General features: G+C 37.5%; 1 protein-coding gene across 3 annotated transcripts in view; it reads right to left on the minus strand.

Moving 5' to 3' along the window:
• RAB3IP (RAB3A interacting protein) overlaps window positions 1-19,967 on the minus strand; it is a 44,538-nt gene extending 24,571 nt beyond the window's left edge. The window contains exons 1-3 of one of the 3 annotated variants that reach the window (XM_032420426.1): window positions 19,777-19,967; window positions 5,681-5,956; window positions 4,471-4,729 (exon numbers count right to left, since the gene is read on the minus strand). In XM_032420426.1, the coding sequence (XP_032276317.1) occupies window positions 4,471-4,729; window positions 5,681-5,931 (510 nt within the window). In that variant the 5' untranslated portion in view covers window positions 5,932-5,956; window positions 19,777-19,967. Of the gene's footprint in view, window positions 1-4,470; window positions 4,730-5,680; window positions 5,957-18,952; window positions 19,461-19,776 lie in introns of those variants that run through there. The other 2 variants (XM_032420427.1, XM_032420425.1) reach the window with 2 other exon arrangements.
• Between the last annotated feature and the right edge of the window lie 3,207 nt (window positions 19,968-23,174).

A 23,174-nucleotide genomic window follows, 5' to 3' on the forward strand; every position in this document is an offset into this window, starting at 1 on the left:
TGTCAGTACTATAACAGAGAACTATATCTGTTTATGAAAGAACATTGTACATGTTTATGAACATCCATGGCTACACAATTGGTAGGGCCATGCTGAATATGAATTTGACACAGATATGTGTTTCTGAGTGACTTTATCTGGCTGCAAGCTATTCCACTGAATTTTATTTTCCAAGTTATCTCACTCTTTTTTAAGGAAAAATAATTAAAAATTGGAAGTAACACATTATACCAGTAGGTATCACACTTAGCAAATAAAAGAATCAACAAGGGAGTTTATTAAAAATGCATATCCTCAAGCCTCAACACAGTAATTTTATTTCAGCAGAATCTGGGGTAAAGTCCAGGAAGCACCATTTTAATAAAGGTAAACTAAGGCCCAACTTCTACCTCAGAAGTCCATCAAAACTGGTCTTCAGCAATGACCTGTGGAAGGCCAAATAAGTGAAGAACTACATCATCTCTGGAATCCCTGCACCTCAGAATCAATGATCCACATGGGTATTCCCCCTATACATAGTATGGATTTTTTGCCGGGGAGTGATTGCCCAGCCAGGGACTACATTTCCCAGCCCACCACACATGTATCAGCAGAAAACTGGTTTGCACCAATGGAATGTGAGCAAATGTATGTGTCACTTCTAAGCCAAGGCTTTTTAGAAAAAGGTGTGCCTTTTCCAAGCTTTCCTTTCCCTTCATCTCATTGGTTAGATACAGATAATAAAATTTGAAAAGATTACAAAGATCCATGACAGAAGAAACACAGATCCCTGAATTATTTCATAAAGAACTATGTATCAACTATGTGCATCTGCTGCAGAATGCTCAATAAATAAAAATTAACTTCTTTTAGGTTAAGTCACTAAAATTTAGGGGTTGCTTACAAGCAGCTAGCATGTCCCTAACTAATATGTGTGTTTATTCTACAATAATGTAACTATACACACATGTATATATTCATTTAATCAACAAAATGTATTAAGAACCCATTATGTGTTCAAAATATAATCATGAGCAAAAAACACTTGTAATCTTTATCCTCATGAAGCTCAAAATTATTGGAGCACGTGTGTAAATGTATGTAAATTTTGTGTTAGGGTTACTGGGATGGTGCAGAATAAACAATACAAACAGAAATAAAACTTTGATTCCCAATCAAGATAGAGTAACAGAGATCATATTTACAACCCCATCTGACACAACTAAAAAACTGGAAAAAATACATAAAACAATTTTTAAGACACTAGGCACTCAGCAGCAGACAGTGATCCTCCAAATATGAGAAACAAATTAGGTGAGCCCTACGATTTGGCCTAGCTTATCACCCAAAAAGATGAAAGCGTTATTACATAAGGATTAAAACAGTTATTAAACTGAATTTCATATGTTTGAGAAGCTAGAGGAAAGACTGAACTTATTAAAAAGAGCAAAAAAATATTAAAAAGACCCAAATCAAACTTTCAGAGATGAAAACCACAATGTCTGACATAAAAAATACACTGTATAGGATTTACAGATTAGATCTGCAGAAGAAAGGAGGAGTGACACTGAAGAAAGAGACAGCAACAGAAACTATCCACAATGAAACACAAGGAGAAAAAAAAAAAAATTAAAACATAAATGAACAGAGCACCAGTGAGCTATGAGACAACTTGAAGAAGTCTCTTGAATGTGTAATAGGAGTCTGGAAGGAGAGCAGAGATAGGGGTGGTATGTAAAAGTTTTTTAAGAAATAATGGTCCAAACTTCCCAAATTCAAGGAAAATTAACAAACTACAGATTTGAGAAGCTCAACAAACCCTAAGTACAAGAAACATGAAGAAAACTACACCAAGGTACACCATAATCAAAATGCTCACAGCCAGTGCTAAAGAGGAATCTCACATCACAGGCAGAGGACAAAAGAAAACACCTCACTTCTTGTGAAAAACAATGCAAGCTAGAAGACACTGGAGCAGCATCTTTAAAGTACTAAAAGGAAAAACTATCAACCTAAAATTCTTTACCAAGTGAAAATATCTTTCAAAAACAAAGGTGGGGAAAAGATACCTTTTCAGATACATAACAACTAAAAATAATTTATCACCAGCAAACATACACAACAAGAATGTTAAAAGATGTCCTCCTGGTAGAAGAAAAATAATTATCAGATGGAAATCAGGATTCACGTGGAGAAATGAAGAGCGATGGAAATGGCAGCTACATGGGTAAATATAAAGATTCTTTTATCATCTAAATCTCTTTAAAAGATAATCGTTCAATGCAAAAATAGTAACAATGCATTGTAGAGTTTAAACATATGAACAAGTGAAATATATGACAACTGTAGCACAAAGGCTACAGACAGTACACTTTTTTAAGGTTCTTACATTATATGTGAGGTAGTATTACATCATCAGAAGGTAGAGAGGAATAAGTTAAATATGCATACTATAAACCCTAACCACTGAATTAGCACAACAAAGATATATAGCTAATAAGCCAAAGGAGAGAAGATAAAATCATAAAAAAAAAAAAAAGTGGAATTAATCCAAAAGAAGGCATAAAAGAAGGAAAAAGAAGAAAAAGGAATAGATGGAACAAACAGAAAACAAAACAGTACAATGGCAGATTTAAACCAAACCATATCACTATCACATTAAATGTAAATGGTCTAAATATACCAATTAAAAAGTAGAGATTACTGGAACAGATAAAAAAGCAAAACCTAATCATGTATCACCTGCAAGAAACTCACTTTATATAAGAAGACAAAAATAGGTTAAAGAATAGAAAAATGGTAACTATCTGGCCTCTCTTAAAAGAATAATCAGAATAAAGAGAATGGCTGTAGACATAATTTTGATTCACAAGTTGCTATGATTCAAGAAATATTTTCATATTCAAGAGGCATTTTCAAGCCTTGAGCTCTAAGTATTAATACTATCATGTACTCTTCATAATTCACCATACGTATGTGTTCACATGTCATTATTATTTCAATTACCTCAACAGGAACTCTTAATACAGCAAATTAAAGATTTCAAAAGAAACTCCCAACTTGAGCTAAGAAACTAGCAATCTGTTCTGATCAATAAAGAACCACCAAAGTATTCTCAATGATGGATATATATATGCTCAATAGTTTACCTCTATATAAACTCTGATTTCACTTAATACTGTATATTAAAACAACAGAGTGTGATCCAGATGACAGAAGCCAAATACAATCACATCTCAGCACACCCCTCCCTCTAGAAAAAGATAAAATGGCTATTAATTTTTCTTTATGATAAAATATATTTAATCAAAATGTTTTAACATATCTGCATGGCTATTTAGTTATCAGCCATTCGCTGAAGCAGTAATAAGAAGACATATATGCCAGCCATCGTATTGTATTATGCTAAGCACCAGGGATACAAAAATCAATGTTACACTCTTAAGAGACAAGTCTGGTAGCAAAGACAGTGGGAATATATGTTTGTGAAATGTCAAGACATGCTAAAAATCACACATATAAAATGTCCTATCTTCTCAAGTTTCTAAACGTGAATTGGTCCATTTGACCCAAGTTGTTAAATTTATATAGAGTTGTTCATATTATTCCTTTATTGTATTTTTGACATCTGCAGCATCTGCAGTGATATCCTGCTTCATTCCTGCTACTGATAATTTGTCTTTTTTTGTCAGTCTTGTTAGATGTTTGTCAGTTTCATTGATTTTTTTTTTTTAAAGAATCAGCACTTTCATTTTCTCTAGTTCTTCGATTGTCAATTTCATTGATTTCTGCTCTTTATTCCTTCCTTCCTTCTGCTTGCTCTGATTTTGCTATTTTTTCCTAGGTTCTTAAAGTGAGAGCTTAGAATGCTGATTTAAGACTTTCCCCTTTTTCTAATTATAAATATTTGGTGCTGTAAATTTCCCTCTGAAATTTAATTACAGTCACATAAAAAGAGTAAGACATAGCCACAAATTTGGGAATAGACAGCAGGAACTTTAAAGATGACCAAATGGGAAATACAACAAACTATGAAGAAAAGAAAATTCTCCAAGATAAGATACAGAAAATATTCAAGCCCAGCTGAATGGCAAAGGTAATTATTACTAAACAATTCCTCAAAACAAAATGACTTGGACTAACTGACTTCAAGTGAAGGACCATAAAGTCAAGCACAAGAAGAGGAAAACCCACACATGGAACATAACCCACCAAATTTGCATTAATGATAAGTAAGACAGGGAGCAGGCAACATAGGTAACACAAAAAGAGTTTCAGATTCTCATTTTTCCAGTGACTACTCTTAGATGAGCTTCTTTACTAATCCACCAATTTCACAGATGCCTAGATGCTGCCCAACAGGAACTGAGGCTGTACACATGGGAAGATAAATGTAGAACTGCAATGACTTCATTTGGGTTGCCCCACGTCATGAATACATGTTAATTTCAAATACAAAACAATGAAGAATAAAGCATCTTTTTTGCTTACCCTCTGAGCTTTTGCAAGTTCTTCTTTCAATCTTTCATAGCCCTTTTCTCTGACTTCCAAAACAGATGGGCTTCGTAAACGGGACAGACTATCAGTACTCAACCCAAAAATATCATCACTGCCATCATAAGCCTCTGTTATAGTAGCACCCTGTAAAAACTCCCTCTCTGCATTACAGTTGTCCTTTCTGGTAGTTAATTTAGTTAATCCAGCTGTGACTCCAGAGGTAGAACAAGGCACTGGATCTGTAACATGGATGCTGTAAAGATGAGTTCAGAAAACATCAGCATATGCTCACACAGAACTGGCATAAACACAAAGGTCTAGAACTGCATTATCCAATGTGATAGCCACTATCTTTAATTAATAGCATTAATTTAAAAATTAACTTATAAATTATTAATTAAAAATTAAAATCAGTCAAAGCTAAAGCTAACATATTTCAAGTCTAGCAGCCACAGGCAGCCAATGCTTATCGCATTTTCATCATCACAGAAAGTTCTATTTAATAGTGCTACTCTAGGGGCGCCTGGGTGGCTCAGTCGATTAAGTGTCTCTCTTCGGCTCAGGTCATGATCTCAGGGACCCGGGATCAAGCCCCGCATCAAGCTCCCTGCTCGGCCAGGAGCCTGCTTCTCCCTCTCCCTCTGCCCACCCCGCCCCCCCAGCTTGTGATCTCTCTCTTTCTCTCTCTGTCAAATAAATAAATAAAATCTTTAAAAAAAAAAAATAGTGCTACTCTAGAACAGGGGTCAGCAAACTAAATGCAGGCTAAATCCAGACTGCTACCTGTTTTGCAAGGCTCGTAAGCCAAGATTTATTTTTACATTCTCAAATGGTTAAAAAAAATCGAAATAATAATATTTTGTGGCATACGAAAATTATATGAAACTCAAAATTCAGTGTCCATATGTAAAGTTTCATTGGAGTTTATTCATTTACGTACTGTCTGTGGCTGCTTTCACACTTTAACAGCAAAGCTGAAGAGCTGCAACAGAGACTATATGGCTGACAAAGCCCAAAATATTTACCACCTGGCCCTTTACATAAAAAGTTTGCTGACCCCTGCTCTTGAACATTAACAGGTATTGCTCCTCTTCATGGATGAGCTTATTCAAAATTTCTAAAATATTAAAACTTTAGGCAACCAAGCAAACTGTCCCTTTGTTTAACATGATACTCCAAAATAAGGATCTTGATGATCTCCTACCTGATACTAGATATTTCTGCACAATTTAAACGTCTGGGGGATGAATACACAGGTTGTGTGGGAAGGTCGGAAACATCTAAGGCATTAGCCTGAATAGGAGCAGAGCACAGAGCTGAAGGATGTGGCCGATAGATGACACTTGGTGAGGTAGTCTGCTCTTGAGTTCCTGATTCATACACACCAAGAAGGTCTGGAGAAGTAGGTGAAGCAAGGTTTACTTCATGGAAGCCTTCCAAGGGGTCATTAGCCATAGCAAAAGCCTCATCATAAGATAACCTATGTTAAAACAAAAAGCAGGCTGTTATTTTGATAGTGACATTTAAAATTAAATTAAGACAAATAACTTACAAAACGTATCTAACAGTCCCTTATAAAGTATAAACTTAAAAGAGCAAAGAAAAAATACCATTATCATTTAACATTTATTAAGTGACCTCAGAGTATAAATATTACAAAAGGCAAACAATCTGACTTGAAATAAACTTGAAAGTTATAGCTAATGCTGTTAAACTGAGTAAATTAATAAGTACAATGAGGAAGAAATAAAAATTTGCTTGAAATTTCTAACTTTTCTATCATATGACATTGGTTAGAGTAAGTAAGAGAGGCAGTAAAGATATGTACATATACACACATGCTTGGAATGAGATATATGCATTGCACCATACAGTTGACACTTGAACAACACAGCGGTTGGGGCACCAAATCCCCACACAGTCGAAAATCTGCATATAACTTTTGACTCCCCAAAATCTTAACTACTGTTACCCTCCTGTTGACCATAAACCTTACCAATAACATAAACAGTCAACTAATACGTATTTTGTATTTATATGTATTATATATTGTATTCTTACAATAAAGCTAGAGAAAATATTAAGAAAATCATATGGAAAATACATTTACGGTGCTGTATTGTATTTACCCAAAAAAATCCACATATAAGTGGAGCCGTATAGTTCAAACTCATGTTGATCAAGGATCAACTGATAATTTCAAATTTAGGTAAGAGCTGCAGAGTTTTTATATACCTTTCACCCAGATTATGAAACTGTTAACATTCTGGACCATTTGAGAATAGGTGTTCCAGACATGATGCCCATTACTGCTTAATATATCTCAATATATATATCTTAAGTACACAAGGACATTTTCCTGTCTAACCACAAAACCATCAAAATCAGGAAGTTAACACTGATCGATATGACCATCCAATCAACAGACTCCAGTCAAATTTCATGGACTGTCTCAATAATGGTCTTATTTATAGGTCCAGGATCCAATCTAGGATAATGTGTTGTCTTTCTCTAAGCCTTAAATTTCTCCTCTGATAGGATAAGAATGGGAATGACAACACGCTCTCCATTCTCCAGAGAGCTGTAAGGATTCAGAGGGACAATCCAAATAAAGTACTTAGTAGTGTGTGTGTACTTGGCATACAGTATGGCCTCAATAAACATTTGTTACCATAGTCAGCCATTAGCAATAACATGTACACTTCAGTTTCTCCATAAGGAAAAAGTATTTCATAACTACTCAATTACATCACAAAGGTTACATTAAAACTAAAAAGTGTACCACTCAAATTTTTCACTTGAAGAATGTAAATCTTATAAATCCTTTATTGATTTTCCAGTGTCTACAAAATAAAGTCCAAATTTAACAGCCTGAAAATCAAGTCTTCTATGATCGGAACCCAAACTCTCTTCCCAATTTTTTCCTTCCTACAATAAAAATGTGCTAATCACGAGTGATAGCAGAACTTCCTAAATTCCCAAACACAAGCAACAATGCAGCACCTAATTTCTTCATAATACAAAAAATTTCATTCATTAAACTGAAAAATTCTACTCTTTCATATCCTTCATAAAAAGTGTTTAAAATAAGGTGGACTTATTTTAGCAGGACTCCTAGGTGGCTCAATCGGTTAAGCATCTGCCTTCAGCTCAGGTCATGATCCCAGGGTTCTGGGATCTAGTCCCACATCGGGCTCCTTGCTCAGCAGGGAGCCTGCTTCTCCCTCTACCTGCTTGTGAAGGTGCACACTCTCTCCCTCTTTCCCTCTCTCTGACAAATTATTTCTTTAAAAAAAAATAAAATAAGACAAGTAGACAACAAAGAGCCTGCAGTAAAGCTGGGAAAAAAGAGAAGTGACCCAATATTTATACTCTTTCAAAAGTACAATTACATCATGTCACAAACCTTCAAGGATATATATGGACAATGAAAACTATAACTATTAAATCTGCAACTGCCAAATTTCAAATCCAATCAATGTTTTCTTCGTTGGAGCAAACAGTCTGAGTCCTCAAAATGAAACTAATTCTCGTTTTTTCACCCAAAATATTCACCTGCCAAATGGAAGAGCATATTAACAAGGAACTTAAAGTGTTTAATGCTCAATTTATTATTTTTCATCCAAAAGAATATTTTTCAATCCTTATTCACAATACACACAAACATACCAAACATCCAACCCTGAAAATTTCATTTTCACTTGAATATAATTTACTGATCAATTCACTTTCAAGTAGAAAATAGGCTTTCATTAAACTCTGACATTTTATCAGTAACTATTTGATACTTCCTTTCTTTTAATTCACATCTTTACACCTTACAAGTTTACTGAATCCTAGAATATAAAAGCATTTGCATTTCTGGAAATGCAAAATGGTACAAATCCTATGGAGAAAAATTTGACAATATCTGGCAAAATGACATATTCATTACACCAACATGCCCACTTTCAGGGCTTTATCTCAAAGATAAACTAAAATAAAGAACAGATACATGCATAACGCTAGCAACATTAGCAAAAGACTGACTACAGTCTTGTTATAACAAAAGACTCAATGAGCTAATGTACATCTTCATAAGGAAGCACTATACAACTGTAAAAAGAAATGAATCATATCTACATACTGCTATGAAGGGACCTTGAGGATATACTGACAAATTAAAAAACAAGATAAATAACTATGCACAGGAAGCTTTTACCTAAGAAAGAAAAAAATACAAATTTATTTCTATGTACATATATAATTGTAATTGTATGTGTATATATGACATATAGATGTATTACTATGCAGACTTACATTTTAGAAGTGGAAAGGTAAACCAAAAACTAATAGAAACAGGGAACCTATAGGAAGAGGGAGAGAACAGGAAGAGGAGATAGGCATAAAGCTAGACTTTTCCAAATGGACCTTGCCTTGTAGATTTGAATTTGAGCTTGTAAGTGATGTAAGTGATAAAACAATAGTAAATTTTAAAAAAGAATGCCTAAGAATAAAACAAATAAACTTAGCTGTGTATTGAGACAGTAGCTTAACAACATAGAAAAGAGCTATTGCAAGAGGATTTAAAACATAAAATTGTACACACTTACCGAATATATTCTAAAGACAAAAGGAAGTGAAGAAAGTTAGCTATTTTCAGTAATCATATTAATATTGCTGTTATAAAACTATAATATTAATGAAATAAGTTATTATGTTAATGTCATTCAGAATTAAGGTTTTAGCATACGAGAAGAGATACAAATATAAAATCAAAGAAGTAAAAACTCTGAAGTTCTAAATATGAATCCATCAGAAAAAAAATTTCTATTAAAAAAAAAATTCCTAAATTTATCCACTGGGGTGGTAATAACAACGGTAACCAACTCAGGAGCAATGAGTAAGTACCCCTTGTGCCCAACATAATACCATTTCCTACAAAAAAAGAACAAGGGCTCCTCAGAGAAAATGGCTGATTTCCAGGCCAAGGGCAGTAATGTACAAAAAGACCCTGGAACATCCTGTTATACCAGGAAGCAAGAAAGCTATCAAAGACTACTGGAGTGGTATCAAAAGGATTCCCACTAACCAAAGATAGGACAATCTGAACATCAAAAAGATAGTATCTGTAAGGAACTGAAACAAAAATATTTTTAAATTGTTGAATTTATGATGATACTAAAAATAAAAACAAAATCTCACTGGTCCCCTTTGATAGGTGCTAGGGAGTCAATTCATTATTTTGAAACCTGGTAAAATTAAAGAATCACGTACAAGTAGGAACTAATGAGAAAGAAAGCCCTTCCAAGGGCTTTTCGGGCACGTCTAAGGTATGAAAGCAAAGCATTTATGGAGAATACAAATATGCTATAAACTGAAGCAAAAGTAATGAATATAAAATGCAAGTCTCAAAGAGAGGAGGGTTTGAAGCCTGCTTCTGTCAAATTATTGGGCCAATCTGTGCCTAGGTTCTCTCATCTGGAAATCTGTGCCTGGGTTGTTTTGTTTTGTTTTGAGAGAAAGCACGCTCAAGCAGGGGTCATGAGGAGAAGAGGGAGTGAGAGAATCCCAAGCAGGCTCCACAACCAGCGTGATGCGGGGCTCAATCTCACAACCCTGAGATGATGACCCAAGCTGAAATCAAGAGTCAGGTGCTTAACCAACTGAGCCACCCAAGCGTCCCCTATGCCTAGGTTTACCTTTCATGATGAGAAAGAAAAGAAATACGCCCATAACGCTTAGGACAGCACCTCTGGGCAGTGCTCTCCCTACAATGTTCTCATTCTGGAGGATACATTTAAACTTTGTTTAAATTCAAGTCACTTCTGAGAAGATTATTTTAAGATTAAATTCAGTCCCTTTTTCAAGCATATGCAATTTCCATAAAATGTAACTTAGCTGGTAATGAGCCACCAATCATACTCGTCTGAAAATCTTTTGCTCTTTAAAATATACGGAAGCTTTAAGATTTATTTCATATTCTAAGTTTTTATATGAGTAAAATAAGCTGCTATTTTTAAGGAGTCAAGTAATGAGTAATTCAAAAAAAACTAATTTCTTTTGGAGATTATCCCAATTCATAAACTAAACCTGTTAAGGCTCACTATCAATGCATGAAAAAGTTGACCACATTATATTCTTATGGGTGAATTACAGCCTATCTGGCTTTATTATTACTGCATTCTAAGCAATAAAGCTCACATTGAATCATAAGGAAAAGCTGACCAAGACAATTTGCTTCTGATCACCCATACGTATTTCATGTTTTTTCTTCTTTCTAGAAGTCACTATTATCATAGCAAAAACAGCAGTCAATATCTACTGAAAGTTAACTATGTGTCAGATACTGTTGCTAAGAATTTCACATGTATTAACTCATTTAATGAATGCCTAGAGAAATCCTAATAACATGTCATAAAATTCTTTTTTCTAATTAAAATGAATTTTCTAACTGAAAATAAAAGGCATCCTTAGGATAACTCAAGAAATTAAGATGAATTGCTGATACAATATTTTCAATTAAAAACTTAAGCACTTGGATAAAATGGATATGCGTATATAACTTAAATGAAATCAAGAAACTCAATTTATATTAGTAGTCCAAAATTAGTAGTCCAAAAGAACAAATAAAATCCATTTTCCCACAAAAAGCACATTCCCCTTATTTGACTTACTTAACAAGTGAGAAACAAACGATTTACTTCTAGGAAAAAAAAAACATACTTTAAAGCTGTAATCTTAATCTTTTTCCATATCAATTTAATATCTGAAAATTAAATAATTTTAATTCTATATTTACTACAATTCCTCCAAGCACACGCTTTGGAAAGTAAATCATTTCCAACTAGGGAGGTTATGTGCGTCACAGCAGAACAGAAACACCAGTACCTGAAGAAAAAAGCTAAGGTTTTAGTTTTGACCAACTTCTAACTTATACCTGCAAACTTGGGACAGGTCATTAAACTTCTCTGAGCCCAAATATCTTCATCTAGTTAGTGACAGAATTGGACCCAAAGATCCTGATTGTAAGGTGGTAAGTGTATCTCTGTCTGTTAGAAGGAAGACCAGGGTCTGACTTCCCAATGGGGAGAATTAACTAGTATTTGCTACTTCACCAAAAACCCTGTACTCTGGAACTGGACTCAAGTCCTAGCTCAACCAGTTACTAACAACGTGACCTCAGAGCTCTAAGTCTAAATTTCTCACCTGAACAATGGGGTTAATAACTGTACCAATCTCACAAGGTTGTCTGAGAATTAACTTAGACAACACTCATCAAGGGCTTAGTACCATAGCTGCCACTGACCAATTAAAATTAGTTATTACTAATTATAATGATCTCTAAGGTATCTTCTGCTTAATACTTGCCAAATATTCTGTCACACTATCTTAGCACAAACATCATCATCGTCAAGGAAAAAAAAACAATGGTTGTTTGGTTTGGTTTAAAAATACTGTTAAAATTATAAGTGTATTGTTCTAAATGTTCTTCCTCAACAAAGCAAGCACCTATATATTATACTATATATATGTGTGTGTGTGTATATACATATACACCGTATATAACAGACATAGATGTTTGCATATGTATTATTTTTCTCTTTCAATTTATTGACAGACTGCTGGAGGATGGAAGGCAGGGAGGAAGGTCCAGATGCTTTTATTAATTCCCAAATGACTTCTTAATTTAGCACGAATTTTGGAAGAAACAGCTTGTCATTAAAAATTAGATTGCTATTTCAATAGTGTATAATGAACTAAAGTGTTACAAATTCCAACAATTAATTCATCTCCTTAAAAACCATTAACATTTAAAACATATTTACTAAATACATTTTACCCATATATAATATTAGTGCATTTAATAAAATTTTTTTATCAGTTGTGTTTATTCTATTTAGAATGGAAGAATGATCGCCAGATTCAGCTCCTCAGAGCAAATCCTGGCACCAAGTTCTAAGAATGGCGCTATGAAAATGGACTAAAGAGATGGCGCACAGCCTGTTGTGAGCCACTAAAGGATTACCCTGAGGGCATGGGGAGGAGAGGCGGGGGAAGGAAATGTTTCAAGGAGAGGGAAAATATAAGTTAGATTTTAAATGCTGAGTAGGAATCCAATAGATGGACAAGAAGGGCAATAAAACAGGACAGTCAGGGAATAACGGTTTGGCACTAATGAAACTAACAAAGGAGAGAGTGACAGAAAATCAGGCTGGAGAAGCAAATATATGACAGATCATTAAAAGCTTGCTTCATTTAACATGGAAAATGCTGCCTGTAGTTTATCCTGAAGAGACGGTCAGATCTACATTTTAGCAAGTGCAGATACACTGTGGTGTAGTCATTAGAAAAAAATGACTCCCAAGGCAATAAGGACTTTAGAGAGAAGAGACTAGAGGCAACTGGTTAAGAGGTAATATTACAACAGGCTAGCCCAGATGTTATAAAGGTCTGGTCTTTTTTTGTTTGTTTGTTTATTATGTTGTTAGTCACCATACAGTAATTAGTTTTTGATGTAGTGTTCCATGATTCATTATCTGCTTATAACACCCAGTGCTCATTGTCAAGGTCATACTTTAAGATTGGAAGGGACGGAGGCGCACATATATATATATATACACACACACACACGAAAAACATTCGAATAGTGCCATCTATATTTATACATACACACATATACATAGTATACATTATTCTAGTTATTCCTCAGAGCATCCCTTTGAACTGGGATTTTTTTTTGTAAAAAAAAAATTTCTGTAGAAAAAGAAATAGGCTCGGAGAGAATAATTTTGTCAAGGTCAAATGGTCAATAAATAACAGCCAGGATTCAAACCCTGGTGTGTCTGATTCTGCCACCTGACTCCACTACATCCAAGAATCACTTCAGGGGCGCCTGGGTGGCTCAGTCAGTTAAGCGTCTGCTTTTGGCTCAGGTCATGATCCCAGGGTCCTGGGATCGAGCCCCACATTGGGCTCCTGGCTCAGCGGGGAGCCTGCTTCTCCCTCTCCCTCTGCCTCTCTCCCTGTTCATGCTCTCTCTCTGTCTCTGTATCTCTGTGTCTCAAATGAATAAATAAAAAAATCTTAAAAAAAAAAAAAAAAGAATCACTTCAAAGGGAAAACTGACCGGGGAGAAGAGGCAGGATTCAGATAAAGGGTAGGTCAAGACAGAGGCTCTCTAGGGCAGGTCTCACTCAATGAACCATGAGTGAGTGCACATTCTAACCAGAGTACTGTTTAATCTCTGAACCCTTGTCTTACTTCCAGAAAGGCAAAACTAAAGTTTCTCTAACTCACGGCTACTGAAATAAGCATTCACTATTGCTTTGTGTTCTATTCTTTTTTCCTATATTCTCTTTGCTATCATCATTTCCTCCTCTATTTAGCTGCTATGTGGGATTTAAAATACTTATTCAGCCTCTTATAGAACTTGGGTGGGGGGAGCATATAAGTAAAAATAGAAGCTTGATTTTATTATTGTGGTCTTACTCTTATGTGAAAAGTGTGGATATTTCATACTAAGAAATTATTGTTAATTTTTTAAAGTGTGTAACAGTATTGTAGCTAACTGCCTTTCATTGTTTAAAAAAACATACTGAGACATTTACAGACGAAAGTATACAATACTTGGAATTTGCTCAAAATAATACAAGAAGGGGCGAAGTAGATGTGGCAGGACTGACCCTTCTTGCTGAGTCCTGGGCTAAATGACAGGAACTTTGAGGTTCACTACGTTTTTGCATCTACTTATTTTATTTGAAATTCTCCAAATTTGACAGCTTTCAAGTTTATTCAAATACTATATAAATAAGGGGGGGGACAAAAAGGTATGTATGCTATATATATATATATATATATATAAATCATTTTCTCATTAACATTCACTGTAATTTTAAAGTTGGCTTCCTGAACATTTTGTTATTAACAAAAAAAAAAAATCACATTTATATTTTAAGAAGCATTCTATGTTGGTAAGTATAAATTTAATTAATAACCAAAGGGAAAAATTAGTAAGATGGTCAATCAAGCTACACAATCTTCCCACTCTTATTAAAACAGACCACAAATTAAGTTCCATTTACTAATTCTACAGGACGCAAATGCACAACCTGACATATTTTAGAGATGCTACTTATTGCAAATTCTTTAAATTAAGGATTTTCAGAAAATGCTCATAACTTAGCAACTGGCTTACTAATATTGTATTTAACTACAAATCCTTAGAACAGAAACATAAAAAATGTTTTCCAAGTTTCTTTTTCTTAATAATGGAAGCCACCTTATTTTGCATATGCAAGAATATATGTCAACATTCAGTAGACACTGAGGTGTATACTGATTGGATAAATAAACAGTAAGAGTCTTTAGAGAGAGAATGAATAGCAAAGCAGAAAGAGTAGAGAGAGTGATACCAGGCTACCTTTGTTTCAAAAATAAAGATAAAACAGTAAGTACCTTGAGAGAATATCAAGACTAGAGAAACTGACTTTTTAAAAAGTTTGGGGAATCTGGAGCATTTTATCAAAGTAGTTTCAGAAAACCTTTCTAGCTCAGGTTTTGTCATTAACCAGCTGTGTAAACTTGCACAAGTCACTTAAGTTCTCTGGGTCTCAGTTTCAGCATCTCTGATGGGTGGTATTACCTCCCCTGCCTGTATCTGACAAAATCAAATGACTTACCTATCAGTGTAAAAATGTTGCATAGACTGCAAAGCACAATACAAACGTGAGCTATCTGTAAAAATCTAAGACGGAATACACAGTAGTGAAAATCTAAGGGGTCTGTCTTATAATCAGAAGGGATCCTTAGTTATCTGACATAAAAGGAAAGAAAAGGGAAAACAAGATTTTTTTCTGAGGTACAGAGTTCAAATACAATTCTCTTCCTAACAGCAAATTAATGTACTTTTACTTATTGTTTTTTGAACTTATTTTGGTTGTTTTTTTATATTTTACCCTGATCTGTCAACCTAGGTGCTCCCAACAAATACTCAATACTATTATCTAGACACATCAAATTACAATTCACTTATTTAATTTGCTCTAAGCTATCATCTGTGAGTTTAATTTGCTCTAAGCTATCATCAGCTCTTTTAAGCTTCTAAGGTACTCACATTCTTGCAGTTTCTTCATATCAGATTGTCAATTCATTTCTGTAGAATTCTATCAACTTCCGTTATGCTTATGTTTACAACCCTGTTCTTAACTACAAGAAACAAATCCCCCACAAACTTGAACTACTTCAAAATTTTCCATTCTTTTCCTCTGATCTAAGTAATCTCAGCTAATGGCTACAGCTATCTAATTTTCTGTTGCCAATATTCTAAGATAAATCAAGACTACTTTTTCACTTTTTTCTAACCATGACTAGGTAGAATTTAAACTTATGAAACTACCTCATTTAATTGTAAGTTGAAAGGGAAAACAGAAGGGAAAAAACAGAGATAGCAAGTTAATGTTAGCTGCTGGAAGTATATCCCTCTCTTCCTTCCCTTAGTCCCCGCATTTCTAACTCAACACAGTTCCAATACTACTGTCGATCAATTTCAATACATCCTAACATTCTTCCACTGATACCCATCACCAAACACAGCCCAGTACCTATGGGTTCCAGGCCCAGTGCTAAAGCTATAAAATGGGGGGGTATGATGGACTTACGCCCTGTCTTCAAAGCACGTGTACACTAGAGGAGGAGAACTCACTCTCAGCATTTACAAGGCAATATGAATACCAAAACTAATAAATAGCAAAGGTGAGGCATGTACTCGGTACTCTGGAAGCATCAAAGAGAAACAAAAAAAACAAAAAAAACAGAACTACTACCTGGCAAAGCTAGGGAGAACAGCAGAGAAAAGGAGGAATTAGCTACCAAGGAGTTTTCAAAAGCTCAGATATTTTATTTTTAAAATATCCAAGTGTGTTTCGGGGCACCTGGGTAGCTCAGTCTTTAAGTGTCTGCCTTCGGCTCAGGTCATGATCCCAGGGTCTTGGGATCCAGCCCCGCATCCAGCTCCCTGCTTCGCGGGGAGCCTTCTCTCTCTCCCACTTCTCCCTCTCCCTCTCCCCCTGCTTGTGTTCCCTCTCTCGCTGTGTCTCTCTCTGTCAAATAAATAAAACCTTTAAAAAAATAATTGATTTAATTAAATATCCAAGTGTGTTTAAGTAATTAATTTAGTAACCAACTTACTAACCTTTAATGAACTACACCTTAACCAAAACTCTAAGACAAAGCTTTACACTTGAAAAAGTATACTCCCTCAGAATATCCTGAAAGTTTTCGCTCATTACCTCAACACACAGTATCTCTACCCACGACTCATCCTTCCTCCCCACTCTCCAACTATTCTAATGCTTTGCCTTATTTGGCATGCATTAAAATTACAACACATATATGTGACACATGCCTTCTAAATTCTGAGAACTTATAAAAGATACAGGAATGATTATAAGGCCTGCCTTCCAGACTCCATGAATACTTTCCTTTAACCCCCCCGCCCCACCGTGACTTGCAGAGTAGATGCTCAATGAGTATTTGATTTAAAAATCTCTGGTGACACATAAAGAATTACTTATTATACTAATATTAAGTATCTCATAAAAGCTTAATTAAAAACAATTCAGCATTACAACCTACACACGAAGTAGGAGAGCGTAGTGGTGAAGAGCATGGACATTAAAGACAAACTGCCTGCCTTTTCTAATCTAGTCTGTCGCTTTATTAGCTGTACAGTCTTAAAGCAAGCTACATAACCTCTCAGTGTCTCAATCATCTCAACTATAAAATGGGATAAAGCATTAGCTAACTCTTAAGACACGGTCGAAGTAAATGACTTGGTGTAGCGCGTAGAGCAGAACCTGACGTGTGGTTCAAATGACAATAACACCTTTCATCTGCTGTCTCCTTATAATTACAAAGTTCTTCTACAGAAGATGTAGAAAAGAATGGAAGGAGCAAGCGTGTGAGGAGTTCCATTTTGGGCAGCAACTCAGTTTTCAATCCTGGCTTGGCTCTGCCATTAATCATCTATATGACCACTGACAACTAAGTAACCAGAGGAAAGTTATTTTACCTTCTGAGCCTCAACTTCCTGATCTGTAAAATGTGGTAATACCACCTATAACCCAGGAATGTCCTGAGGACCAAAGGAATCAAAGTACCTAGAGCAACACAGTGTATGGCCCACTGCCAAGCTAATATTTGTTCCTTTCCCCCACCCCTCACATCTCACACGGAGCGTCTCATTTAATTCTCATCCCACCATTATGATGTTCGTATTAGTTTGAACCATGTTAAAAACAGTCGAAAACTGGCATTAGGTTTGACCTAATACTCTATCCACTTACAAATGGAGAAAATAAGCTCTGAGAGGTTAGATGTACTCAGGGTCACGTGCACAGTAAGTAATGGAGCTAAAACTTTAAAACCGATTAATAATTTTTCATATCGCCAGGTAACTAATTGGTTCAGTCAGTCCTGCTCAGGAAAGAAAATAAAAGGTGCACTAACTACAATAATACATGCAAAACCACTGTCACCTACAAGTTTTTGCTCTGCCATATTAAGAATTGATGGGGACCCAGATTTCTAAGAAACCTTCCATTGTAAAAATTATTTGTGCAATGTCTGTGTATGTGTTGTGTGGAATTGAGGGTTTAGAGAAAATCAGAAGAAAAATATACTAACGGAAGCATATGCATAACTATACTAATTCAAAAAGTAAAAGTGTATCTAATTAGAAAACCCACAAGTGGCCAAACAGCAAATATCCATTCTAGTGAAAGGTGAGAGGTATTCAATACTACAGTTGAATTGTTTGCCAAACACACAAGGAAGAGTTATATTAATGTGTCCACTTCGGTTAATAAATGTATGGACTAGTATATAACTTTACTGTTACACATATATACACACATATATATATTTATATATATACACACACCAAATTGTAGAACTGCTAAACTAACTTCTATGAATTCCACAAGGGCTTTAGGACTAGATCACATAAACCATAGCTGGGATTCAATGTCTGTCCAACATGAAAAGTTCCATCAAAACGCACAGGACTAGTAAATAAATAACAAATGTTAACAGAACAAGGCCCCATAAAACTGGTGGAATATTTAACAGTATCAAATATTTACTATGATCAGCCTACAAATCTATTCTGTCTCTTTTCTCCTTGATTTGTCATTCACCGTTTTTTAAAGACACCATATGAACAAAATAAGAATGAGGATAATGAACAGAAACTGGGTCTTTCAATCGATTTAAAAAGAACAGTTTTGTTTTAATCCGCTTATCGGTCTCCTCCAATTATGTAATCATTCCATGGCAAAAGATTACACGGCTTTTTTCCCTACACTGAAAGGAAAGAGTTGGAGGGGGAAACAGGAGTGTGAAACAGGTAGCCTCGGAATATGCTGTATTTCCACGAAACTAAATCGCTTCTTAGGGGTCAGTATTAACTCAGCATTCTTAATTTTCAAGACCTTACCCTTTAGCCATTACAGATTTGTTTTCTGGCAACTCTTCACATGCTGCAGATTCCACCTAACATCATCACTTCCAGAGTCCATTAGAGCTGCCTGGTCCCCGGGCGGTCGGAGGGAGTTGTCAACGGTGGAAGGGCAGTGTAATTACAATTACGTCCGTGCAGCTCGTCTTAACTCCCCGAAACAAAAGTCAGGCCGAAATGCGCGGTCACCTAAGGCGCGACTCCTGGAGCTTGCTCGGGCCCCCCAAGTTTCGCCGAAACCTGCCGAGGGTGACCTCTACGCCTCAGCACGGAGCCTCGCTTGTCCTTTACTAAGACTCCAGGTCCAAGCCTACTGCTTCACCCCACTCCAGATCCCGCGCAGCGCCGGGCTCCACACTTGTTCGGGAACTCTCTTAGAACCAGCCCCCCCTCCGCGGCCGCGGGCCCCCCGCTCTGAGTCGCGCGCGCGCCCCGCCGACAGGTAACCGGGATTCGGGTTCACAGCCGCGGGCGCTCGGGACCGCGCAGTTAATGAGTAACGCGCCCGCGTCCGGGGGGCGGGGGAGGAGCCGCCGACGCCCGACGCCCCAGCGGCCCCAGACACTCCGAGGCGCCGAGCCCTGCCGCCGCCTCTGTCGGGGGTCCTAAAGCCCGCGTGCCGAGCCGAGGGAGCGCGCCTGCCGGGCCGGGGCTGCTGGGCCGGGTCCTCGCGCGCTGCGCCCGCACCTGCACCTGCCACGGTTGCCCCTCCAGGCCGGCTCGCGGGAGGGAGGCGGGCGCGCGAGCGCCGAGGGGGGCGGTGCTCCGCGCCCGGGGCCTCTCCCTCCCGCGGCTGCACTCACCTGACGAAATCACCGCGGCCACTGCCCGCGCCCAGGGGCGCTCTCAGCGCTGTACGGAGCGCGCCCTGAAGCAGCGAGAAGAGGAAGAGGACGGCCGGCCGACGCCGCTACACTCAGGCACGGTGGGCGCACTGCTCTGGGAGCCGCCGAGGGAGCGCGGGACCGCGCCTGCGCCGGGAGCGGGGCCAGGAGCCGGGAGCGGCCTGGCCCGATGGGGGGGGAGGCGGGGCGGGGGGCGGGGCTGGCGTGGGGCGGGAGGAGCCGACGCGCTCCCGCGCCCCCTGGCGCCAGGCGGGACTCTTCGCAGGTGCCGGGGCGCGTGCCCCAGGCGCCTTCGCGGGTGGTTGCCCTGGGAACGAGCACTCGCCTCGCTGGGCGGTGTTTCCCTGGGCTCGACAGGCGGCTTCGAGTTAACTTCGTGGTGGAGTGTCCAGGAGTTGGAAAATGAACCTTCGATGTGAGTTGAGGACTGCTAGAACCAACCTGAAACTTGGCGTCCATATATGTCGTACAACGTGTGCGTGCGTGTGCGACTGGGGCTGGGAGCAGAGGAAGCCTGATAGAGCCAGATTCCATCATTTGAGCAGCGGCTGGAGCATTCGAGAAAGTCCTTCTGTACTCGCCTTCTCTCATCTTTTGTGTCAACTTTTTTTTTTATCAGACTTCCACCCCACTTTAGGTTCTCCAGGTAGGAAAAGTGAAAAATACAGGACCGAGCTCCCAAAATCGGATCAAAAAGAGGCGATCACCGTATGCGTCTCTATGTTTAGTAAAAGACATGCAATTTATGTGACAGACATTGAATAGGATCATCATTCTAAATATTGATCACATTTGTTAGAGGCAGTGAAGAAGAGTAGATTATGTGTATGACTACAGGAATCAGAATTCCTGGGATTGAAATCGCTATCGCTAGCTGGGTGACCTTGGGCAAGTTGATCTCTAATAGTCCCGATTTTCTCATCGGTAAGTAGGAATAAAAAGCCTATCTACCTCACTGAGGCGTTGAGAGATTAAATGGTCTAATACATGTAAAACAGTGTACTGCATGATGCAGACTGCCTAATGAATATCAGCTGTTACTACTAATAACATTATTATTGTTATTGTCTACCTATAATCCAAACAGAAATCTGGAAAGTCATTATTTACTCTTTTATACCCCATCGCCAATATAGCAAGTCTTATCCATTCTAATTCCCAAGTAATTCTTAAATCTATCCCATTTCCTATTCACTGTCACTAGGTAATAAACTTCCTCCATTAATGGACTCCTAACATTCTCCCTTACCCCCTGTCATTCATGTCATGTCCTAAATGAATACTGTTATTCATCATTTACTGTGCTCCATCTTTGTCCCCATGTAGGGACAAAGAAACCATTACACACAGTCTCCACCCCAAGAACTGGAACATAGCGAGGGAGACAGGCATAAGAGTAACTAGGTGGAATAAATAAACTCAGCATGCAGCAAACTACTTGGGTTCCACAGTCTTGTCATACTATCTCATACATGTCATGTTTACATATGCTACTCCTTTTTCTTAAGTTCTAACCCTCCTCCTTTTCCTTATCTAATTCCTGCTTATCCTTCACTATTCAGACTAAGCATCAATTCTGTTGTGAACCCTTCTCTGTTGGCTTGCCGCCCAACCCTATCCCACCCCAGTATGGGTTAGGTGCTCTTAACTGTGCTCCCATAGGACCCTGTCTCTTTCTAGCATTTATCACATAGAATGATAATTGTGGTTTTGTCTATTTTCCTAATAACTATGAGCTTCTTGAGAACAAGCCTAAGACCTGACATGTAGTAGGACTGGCTCAATATATGCAGATAAGTAAATGACATACATGCAGATGTGCTGTCTTGGTATATAAATGTTTAGAGGATGGGCGCCTGGGTGGCTTAGTCGGTTAAGCGTCTGCCTTCGGCTCAGGTCATGATCCCGGAGTCCTGGGATCGAGCCCCGCATCGGGCTCTCTGCTCAGTGGGGAGCCTGCTTCCCCCTCTCCCTCTGCCTGCCATTCTCCCTGCTTGTGCTCTCTCTCTCTCTGTCAAACAAATAAAATCTTAAAAAAAAAAATAAATGTTTAGAGGACAGGCCCTATGATATGTTCTATGTAGGAGTTAAGATACGGAGCATCTACAGGAAATAGTAAGCAGTAACCTTATGCCTGAGTCCCAGGCTGGTCCATTTGCAAATCACCTAGCATCCAAGAGGCTCTTTGGAATGTACTTAGAGGTGTTTCCTCTCACATACTTAACCTGTGAGCACTGTTTGAGAATGAGAAGAGCGATATGAGTAGTTACCTATGATAACATTTCATCGTCCTTGCAGCACAGAGACCAAAATAGATTACAAAGTGTGAGACACTCAGAATCTAAGCCTGCGAAGTATATAAAGTGTTGTAAGCATCTTAGGTTAGATTGCTCACCCATATATTAAAGGGACAGACCCTTCACAAACTTTAAAAATGTGATGATAGATTTTGTGGTGTGCTTAAATTTGCCTTCTTTTTCTTTCATTAAAAAATAAATTATACAATTAATGTCAAATACAACATGTAAATAATATTGTATTTTTTAAGAAATCTTAAGACTTTCCCATCCATACCTGATGCCAGAAAATGAAGATGATTGCAAATATGTAGAAATTTTAAATTAAACAAGTCATTCTAGGGTTGTTATCCTTAGTTATGATTTTTTATTGCTTGTTTGCCTCTTTTGTTTACAAAGTCCAGAAAATTTACAGGGTACTTTCCAGTTTCAAACTGACTTCATGCTAATTATCTCATGAATCTTTTACAGAGAACAATTTGACATAGGTAGAAGGGTAGTCTTCCTCTTTATAGAGGGGAACTTGGACTACCAAAGTTAGGGCTTGGGTCTTCAGAACAGGGTAATATCTTACAAACAAATGAAGTTAAAACTCTAAAAAGCATACTGGACTCCATGTCCAGTAGAATGACAGACTAGAGAATGGCTAATTGTCCCACCAAAAGCAACTCAAAGTGCTAGGTAAAATAGATAAAACATATTATCAAATATTTCAATAAGCTGACAAAAACGTAAGAAATCCTTAAGGGCAAAAAACTAGGTAAAAGCAGGAACCCAGACAGTAAATAAGAACAATGCAAAATGCGAAAAAACAAAAACGAAGGAAAAAAAAAGCTGGTTACAGGGAAAAATAAACCAAAAATAATCTATCATTTCCTTGTCTAGCAAATAATTATTTCTGAGCCAGTGTTGGCATTCCCATAAAAATTTGCTTTTGAAACTCCTGTACAAAAACAGAACTGTCTCTGAAATGTCTTTTATTAGATCAGTTATGGACAACTCTGCATTTCAGGCCCTCTTTCTGATGTTGGAATAAACAACTGCAAAAAATTGGAGGGC

Source organism: Phoca vitulina, unplaced genomic scaffold (assembly GCF_004348235.1).
Source record: "Phoca vitulina isolate PV1807 unplaced genomic scaffold, GSC_HSeal_1.0 scaffold23, whole genome shotgun sequence".
In the NCBI taxonomy this organism is placed as follows: domain Eukaryota; kingdom Metazoa; phylum Chordata; class Mammalia; order Carnivora; family Phocidae; genus Phoca; species Phoca vitulina.